Source organism: Larimichthys crocea, chromosome XIX, assembly GCF_000972845.2.
Source record: "Larimichthys crocea isolate SSNF chromosome XIX, L_crocea_2.0, whole genome shotgun sequence".
NCBI lineage: Eukaryota > Metazoa > Chordata > Actinopteri > Sciaenidae > Larimichthys > Larimichthys crocea.
Window position 1 is genome coordinate 2,353,672 of NC_040029.1, and position 9,096 is coordinate 2,362,767.

A 9,096-nucleotide genomic window follows, 5' to 3' on the forward strand; every position below is an offset into this window, starting at 1 on the left:
GGTTCAGACTTCTCACCCTGCACCCTCCTCCTCCTCCTCCTCCTGCACCAATTATTAACATACTGACTAAATGTCTGCGTTCTGCACTAATTACGATGAATTCAAAGACTGAGTAACTATGAGTTAATGAATCGGGGAACTTTGTTTCTAACCAGACGACTTGAACTTATATCCTACATGTACGCGGGGGCGTCCAACCCACTCCACTTCCCAAAACCACAGTTAAAAAAACACAGATTTGGTGAATGACGAGAAGACTGTGAGTGATCCCATGTTGTTTTCCTTTGGACAGAATCAGATTATCTGTACACACACACACACACACACACACACACACACACACACACATAAACCAAAAATATGTACACACACACACACACACACACACACACGCACACCTCGGTCTCTCAACCCCCAGCCCAGATGTTGATCTCCACAGCTGTCTTCCTGTGTGTCTGGACATCTTTCACGATGATGTTACAGCATGCCAGACAAACCAGACATCGTACAATGTGAGACATGAGGCGCACACACGTACACACTTATACGAGCATGCATGCAAGCACAGATGTCCCTCCACCTATATGAATCTCATGCGAGTGTATGTGTGTGTTCCTAATTGTTTACATCAACATCTTTAAACTATCTTGTTGTTTGTGGGCGGGGAGGACTTTGTAGCCTCCAGGCTCGATGTAATTAGTGAGGAGGGGGTCTTTTTTTTCTTTCTTTCTGTCTTCAGGGGTGGAGCGGGAGAAGCCGGAGCTTTGTCCTTCATATCCCCTCTAAATCTGTATTTCTCCTATCCCCCATCTTCCTGGGAGGGGGAAGAGGAGAGGGGAGAGAGAAAAAAAAGGAGGAAGGTAGAGGGAGAGGGGTATAGACAGAGAGATGAAAGGAGGCAGGGGTCTCAGAGTTGCGAGAGAGGCCATAGGAAATATGTGGAGACAGAAAAGAAGACGTTTCCATCCAAACAGATATGAAATTTGAGTTTTGCGTTTCCATTCAAATCTTTGATTTGTGTTGCCTATCTATATAATGGCGTACATAACACACATAACACAAGGTATTTTTATGTTTTTTGTGGCTGTTGTCAGTCGGACACTAGGTCCAGACTGAAATATCTCAATGGCTATTTGATGGATTGCCATGCATTAAAGTAAGGATAAATCCTACTGACTTTGGTGATAAACTGTAAACCTATAAACGCAGTCTTCAGCTTCATATGCATTCAATATAGTAATAATGATATTAATATTATATATAATTTGATATTTTGGGAATGCACTTGCTCTGACAAGAGTTAGATCAATCAAGCAGCCAGTTAACTCAGCATAAAGACGGGAACCTGGGTAGACAAAGCCTAGCAGCATCTCGAGAGCAATATTTCAGAGCGATAACTTCAAGTAAAACTACAGATAGTGTGTAGTAATAGTTGGGTTTTTATAAAGAAAATAAAACATAAATTATTCATCTTAAACTATCAAACTTGCATCACTTCTGGCTGGCTCTCGGTGATTTAGCGCACAGACAGTACAGCGGTAATCAATCTTAGCAAGAAAGAAAATAAGCAAACTTCCCAAAATGTCAAACCATTCCTTTAATTTGTGCGCTCCTCTCCATCCCCTCCTCTGTCTGTGTGGTCATTTTGCTGTGTTTGAGTCTGTCTGTGTGTGTAAAGTAGTCCTGGTGTGCTTTACAGACTCACAGCTGGAAAGCAACAAAATCCAGCCAACTCACATCAAAGACTTTCAGACAGTGTGTATGTATGTGAGTGTGTGCTCTGACAATCCTCCCACACACACACACACACACACACACACACACCCCTCGACCTCCCTACAGGCTTTTGTCACACCTTTTTTAAAGGGTGTCCTCACACTCCTCACACTGACCAGACACACGCACAAGCGCTAATTGTCTCTGGGAGCAGCAAATGTTTGTTGTCGGGGTCAGAGGGACTGTTTAAGGTTTGAGGTGATAACATCATCAGTCTGCTAGATGTGTCTGCTGCACAGCGGGGGGGGGGGCTCAAAGTCTGCAGAGACCCCACGGCTTAAATGAAAATACAGGAAGTTTGTTTAGATAATTAAACACACATTTTTAGAAATCAGGGAATTAGATAAGAAGATACTCTCATATCTGTGAGATAAGCATGAAGCTACAGCCAGCAGATGATTAGAAAAAAAATAAACTGTGCTTAGTCATTAAATAACTTTACTTACTTTAAAGGTCCAGTGTGTAGGATTTTGTGCCATCTAGTGCATAACAAACTGAATACCCCTCACCTCACCTTCTCATGGAAGCTGTTTTATTGTGCATGCCAAGGTGAAAACACTTGATATATACAGTGTGAATCCACTTCATACTTCATAAATATGCTTTAATGCCTCTGAGCATGTTTCCTAGTCTCTGCAAACTTTTTTAATTATGTGAAATTAGCGAGCATCGAACTCACCCTGCAGCAGCTGCAAACACACACCAGGTTTGTGTTTCATTCAGTTGAGTCTCTCCATGCGTTACCTTAGCTTGTTTACGATTTGTTTGTTTATGTGGATGGTTTACTCTGTCTTTATATCGTTTAGTCTACTCTGCCTTACATCACTGAAGCTGAAGAGACTTTAACTGGTTTTCTCAGCTTGTCTGCGTTTCAAATGCATGACTCAACACACTGTGACAAATGTTCTGAATCAGATTATAATTATCTAGAGCTGGATCCCACTTGGGTTAGCCTGGAACATCCCGAGGAAGAGAGAGGCAGAAACAGAGGGAGGCCGGGATGAATGTACTACACTTGTTTGTTGGTTACCGGTTTTTCAGCTCGGCGGCCGCAGCACAGCTGCAAACGGGCAGAGCAGGGAGACAGAGAGCAGCTGCAGTCCAGTTGCCAGCCTCACCAGAGTGCTACAAACGGAACTGCCTACAGCGTGGGAACTGGCACACACACCACACACACACACTCAGAGCCCAGGCTTGCGGCCAGGAACAGTGCACTCAGTATTTCGCTGTTGTCATTAAAAATCCCAGCTCCAATCTTTTGGGTGACTTTCCTGTTACAACTTCAGCAGTACACAAAAGAATTGCCTGGTCTTCTAAAGCTCGAGGAAATTGTACAACTTCAGGGCTTTCCAAGAATTTTCAAAACCTTTTTGATCAACTCGAGAACACATGGCGGGTAAAACCATAGCTGCTTTTCTTAGATCCTGATAGATTTGTGAACATGAACGTCTTTCCCGCAAACACAAACCAGAGCACTACGGCTCTTCTAGTAATTAGTAAAGCCGTCAAGATCCCAAGTCTCAAATCTGTGTTAACATCATGTGTGCTCTGATTATTATTGAAGACAGGCTCAGTGGACACTGTAAGACAGATTCAGTCCCAATGCATAAGAACTGAATAACATATTATGAAAGCTGAAGTTCTGCTTTGAACCAGGATGCACATATTTCGAGGGGATGCCCCCTGCGTCACTGCGAGGGGCCCCCCCAGAAACAACAAATAACACTAATAGAAACAATAGTTCCTATTGTGCTACGGAAAAGAAGAAAGATAGAGAAGAGGAGAGGCCGGAGGAAGATAGGCAAAAAAGAACAAAATGAAAGGCGAGGGCCAAATCCAACAGAGGAGTCCATTTATTCATTCATTCAGCCTCATCTGACCCTCACACGCAAAATGCTGTTCAACCTACAGCACTTTCCTTTTTTGCACACGAAGCTTTGAAGCGAGTGCTAGACGGAAAAAAAAGGCCTACTGTGGGCAAATGTAAAATCACATTCCACTTTGAGCTGTTGCTCAGGAAGGGAACGTCAGGACAGCTGTGCAATATTACACATACTGCACGGCTTTCCTTGAGTCGTACCATTTCCTTTCAAGTCATATTGTGCACCCATGGATGACACCACACCAAGATCTAGCGATGTGTATGAGTCTTTTATGTCTAAGAATTTTTCCACTCCTGCGTTCTACTGTTTGTGAACATGAATCAATAAAACTTTAATCCTGTGTTAGACTTAAATGTCTTAAACTTCAATGGGTGATGCATTCTGCAGCTAAGAAGGTGACATTCATGGGGGTGGAGGATAAAGCGCGTAACAGCATCCGCCGACATGACAGGTGTCCTCGCGTAAAGAAGGATTAGCAGCATGCCGCTCAAAGCAAAGCCTGGTCGCCGCTTCTTGAAACATCAACATACAGAAGGCCGGGTTCTGTCTGTAAATGGCTCTGCTCATTAGTAAAGTGGGCTACATGGTGGCACATACAACAGAGTGTGTGTTTTAGGTTTAAAGTGAAGCCAATTACTTTCTAATTATGATAATAACCTCTTTAAGACTAATTTCACAGCAAACACAACCCCACTTTTCAGGGATGTGAACTTTCTCTCTTGTGCTCTCATTTTCCTGTTTTTTCTTCTCATCTCAATATCCGACCCCCCAAACACCACACAGTCTGCGCCCTCCCCCCCAAAAAACACCCCTAATACACATCCCGACAAACACACACCTCAGGTTAATCAGTTCACACACACATACCACTCTACCCCCAACGCACCCCACCCAGCACCTCTGGCTAATCACTTCAAAGGAAGATACGATCAGTCTAAAGAGACTCCAACTGCTCCAATCTGACAAGCCAGGCAGACCCAACAAACCCCCTCATAGTGCATGTAAAAACGTTTTGCACTTTAAGAAGTGGACACCAGCCTCTAACATTTGGTCAACAGTGGATAGAGATTTGGAGACTTAATTCCAATATCTGAAGCTCAGGCAAGACGCAATCAATCAAAGCAGCGCAATCAAAATAAGACATGCACGAAGCTTAATGCTGCATATCCCCACCGGACTATTTGAGTTTAGCTTTTGATTAATCAGGAAGAAAGAAGGCATAAAAGAAACCAGACGATGAGAGGAAAGAAAAAGGACAAACAGATGAGAGGGAGCGAGAGAGACGCAGAGATCTCCTGGGGTTTTTCTTTAAGTCTGCCACTCCCTTCATCCCTCCATCCCACATGCTACAAACCAGGAACAACAAAGCACTGTTTGTTTGATCGATAAGTTCAGTAGGCCTGGCTTTACTTGGAGTCTTTCCCAGAGATTAACTTACACAAAGCCTCCAGGGCTCCTCTAGGTGACACTTTAATTTAAAGGACCGTCATTTCCTGCGGAGGGTTTTTTCAGAAATTTGGTTTTGATTACAAACAAAATGGAGAAAATATCTGACTGGAACACTTCCAGCTAAAGGAGCATTCCACTGATTTGAGTTTTAGTTTACCCGCTGAGTACTACTCAGCCTAAGAGGACAGTTTACTTGGGTTTAAATTGAGTTTTTCTTCCCAGAAAATTCCTATTTACCCTCTAATTAGTGCCAAAATGACATGCCTCTTTCCAGGACAATTTCTAAGAAATTCCTAGAAAATTACGGATGTGTAAAATAAAGTGTTAGCCTCCTCTAGAGGTTTTCAAAGTGCGAGGCGTGCCTCCAAAGAGGGTCGCGGGAGAGTTGAACGAGGGGCGGCGAGGGAGAGATGTGAGGCAAAGATACTGTTGTGAGGTGAAAGGGACAGGTGCAGGCCGATGTTCTAAAAACAACTCAGGCGGAAGTTAGTTGTTTAATTTGGACCAATGACTGGGTGCACTCAGCACCGAGGCCAGCATCTGGAGCAGCAGAAGCAGTCATGACACACAGCTTGTTGGGGCAATTTAGGAACCACCGAATGCCACAATTTGCGTCACATTTCCACTCCTTCTCTGAGTCATAACTCAGTCAACTCTAAACACACTGACATCACACACATATTTTTAGATTTAATGTGACTTACAGTTCGGGTTGATGTTATTATCTCACGCATGCACTGTGAGGAAATGCAAAATCTGCTTAGGAATAATAAAAAAGACACCCAGACAATCCAGAACTTGACTGAGATTCGTCACTTTTTTCGGTTTTCAGTAGTTTTCAAAGTAACCCAGTAATTCTGCAAACTTTTAATAGTGCCAATTTGCCAAAATCTAAAGTATAAAAAAAACAGGGCTCAAGCTATAGCCCACAACTAACTGACAGACTCCATGGAAACTTGATACGCCTCTCAAATTATGCTGTAAACTGTAGTTACAAAACTCAAGAGCGTGATTATCCCCCAAATCAAAGTAAGACAAAAAATAATAACATGAGTTACGACATGTTTGTGTATTTTCTTAGAAACTTTGAATCATCACTGTGGTGAAACTGGGTTGCTGGAGAAACCGAGTTATTAACTGGCTGACAAACAGGGAGGGAAGTAATGTCCAACAGAGCATGTGAGCGTGAACAGTCAAGGCATGTTTGTGTCTACCTGTGTGTGAATTGGAGGAGGGGATAACGAGTCAGAGGGGGGTCGGGGGGGGCACTTTGATGACCCTCAAAGATGACCTCTGACCCCTTGAAAAGGTTAAGAGGCAGATTAGGAGTAGAAGGGGAATTACAAATAGACCCCCCCACCCCAGGCTGATTACAAGAGATGCACATCTTCCAGGAATTTGCGATTGTGTCACACAAGAACCAAAACATACTAGAGAGGGCTGTTTACATGATGATACAATGAACTCACTCGTTTATAAATCATTACACAGACAGGGAGGCCTGGAGCTAGTGCCCTCAATCTCTCCATCCATCTTACCTTGTTTGAAGGTCCAGTGGTTCGACTTTGTTCCTCATATGGAGCGACGTGCTCCCATGTAGCCACCACAGCATATGTGGGCGTGAATTTTGCATCTGGGAACCCTCGATGGACTTCCTGGATGAGCAGATGAATGAATGAATGATGGAGGGAAAGAAGGAGTACAGACAAAAGGAAAGATGGTGTGTTCAATGGAGTGAACCGAACTAATGGATGATGAACTGAAAAAAGGAAAAATCCAGATCTGTAGTAAAGCACAATGCAGGAAGTATTGGCCTCAACATGTCATGTCAAGAGTTTTCTAAAGTCTGTGGTCAATCTGCAATCACACAATAACTGATTTGTCTTATTTCAGTGGATGAACAGACCTGGGCCACTCTGTTGAGCACGCTGGGTGTTTCGGTCACTCTGTAGTAAATCTGTCCACGTCCTCCGCTGGTGTCAATGTCGGCCAGAAACGGTGCCACCACAGGGAAATCTGTGGGGAAGCCGTCGTCAACATACTGCTTTTCCATCGGCAGATCCTGGGCTGATATGATACCATTGGTAGCCACCTGGGGACAGAAAGAGTCAATATTTAACAGTGAGCCCAGTTGATGGCACCAGCAGTTTAATGATGGCTACAGTAGTGTTCCTGCAGAACACCTCGGACCCCTGAAGCTTTAAAAACACCATAAAAACATTGAAATCCTCTGAGAAATATCTGGAACACCATTGTGAACCCATGGAACCTCCTAATGAACCCGTATCCTCTCATAAAGCACTGGAACCTACTTGGACGCTGCTGGAAACCCCTCATGGACCTTTAGAAACCACATAATGAACCCCATGATTCCCCTCATAAACCACTGAAACCTCCTTAAGGACCTCTGGGGCTCCCTCACGGATCGCTGTGCCTTTCCCTAACTCTACTTTAGAAATGCATTCTGATGATGTCCATGATGTCTATAACATAGTGTCATACATATTTATATCTGCATTTTAAATGTAATTAATAAGTGGTGGCATGGAGAAAAGTACATTTACTTCAGTTAAATACCAAGTACTTAAGTTGAGTATTTAGATTGTCAAAGTGTATTCAACATACATTATACTTTTCTTTTTCTTTTTTTTTTTACTTTTTACAGATAAACATTTCACAAATCATGTGACCAGTTTCTAAAATAATAACAACAATAATATTTCAGTACAATACTGAGAGACAGCTACTTTTGATACTTGGAGTACATTTTGCAAACAATATTTATATACTATTATATACCTATTTATATACTATTTAAGTTTTACCTAAATGCTGATGCACCAGTAATAATGGTCTAAATACAGTGGTAGCAGAAGTACTCAAACCTAGCAGTGCAGAAATGATCTGCTAAGTAAAAGTTCTGCACTGAACATTTTAGATAAATAAAAAGTACCAAAGTACTAGCATCAAAATATGCTTTAGTATTAAAAGTAAAAGTACTCATTATGCGGAATGATCCAGAATCATATTCTGGATTAAAACTATGGATGCATTACTTGGGTAAAGTTCCTGAATCAATTACATAATGGCATGGTCCATTCTGCATAAAGAGTACTTTTCATACTATAATGATAGATTTCATTTTTGGTCTTGCCATTCAAACATGTTAATAACTCGCTCCATTTGACATCATAAAACACAGCCCCCGCTCTGCTGTGCAGCTCATGCAACAGCTGCAAACATCACCTGCAAAATGTCAACATAAGAGAATAATTTCACACGTTCACGGCCAATAACAGGCATGCAAATGAGCATGAGTGAAGCTGTACTTACATATAGCTGGGTGAAGTGGGAAGCGTAGAAGTATAAGGGTTTGGGCAGGGACAGCACTCTGGAGGTTTCATCGTCGCCCTCTGCCAAAATCAAATCTCCACTCAAAGTGCCATAAGGAAACATATCAGCCCTCCGGATGGCTGTAACCACACACAGGCTGCAGCTCCAGCAGAGCAGACACGCAGCCAACATTTCCCCTCTCTGCATTGTAGAGCTGGGCGGTGATTGAGCAGCTCTGCACTCTGAGAGGGAGCAGCGGGAGAGAGGTACGGATGGACTCGGGGAGAGCAGCAGAAAGAAGGAGAGCTCTCCTCTTCTCCGGCGAGCCTCTGATACTCCGCAGGGAGGGGAGGGAGGAGTTTAGGCCCGCTCTCATTGGCCAGAGGCGGCTTGAGTGACAGCGGGCCGGTGCTGGAGGTACAACATCTGGCTCGTATTAGAGAAAAGACAAATAGAGCGTTTTTAATCCGGATGTAACTTTATCTGTTTCACAACAATGAAAAAGACATTGTGTAATTTGCGCGCACGCACACACACGTGAGGGAAGACGCTTGGATTTCACTGAGAGACATTTTTTATCAAGATAGGAGCAGGGACTCTATATTTTCTTAAGACACTTGATACATTCTGTATTATAATCTCTTCAAATCTGCAG

General features: G+C 43.0%; 1 protein-coding gene across 22 annotated transcripts in view; it reads right to left on the reverse strand.

The window, feature by feature from the left end:
- Nucleotides 1-9,096, reverse strand: part of nid2a (nidogen 2a (osteonidogen)) — a 40,996-nt gene extending 31,900 nt beyond the window's left edge. For 5 of the 22 annotated variants that reach the window (XM_027291633.1, XM_027291632.1, XM_027291643.1 and 2 more), the window contains exons 1-3: nt 8,442-9,086; nt 7,015-7,200; nt 6,647-6,763 (exon numbers count right to left, since the gene is read on the reverse strand). In XM_027291633.1, coding sequence (XP_027147434.1) covers nt 6,647-6,763; nt 7,015-7,200; nt 8,442-8,648 — 510 coding nt within the window. In that variant the 5' untranslated portion in view covers nt 8,649-9,086. Of the gene's footprint in view, nt 1-6,646; nt 6,764-7,014; nt 7,201-8,441 lie in introns of all 22 variants that reach the window. The other 17 variants (XM_027291638.1, XM_027291639.1, XM_027291636.1 and 14 more) reach the window with 10 other exon arrangements.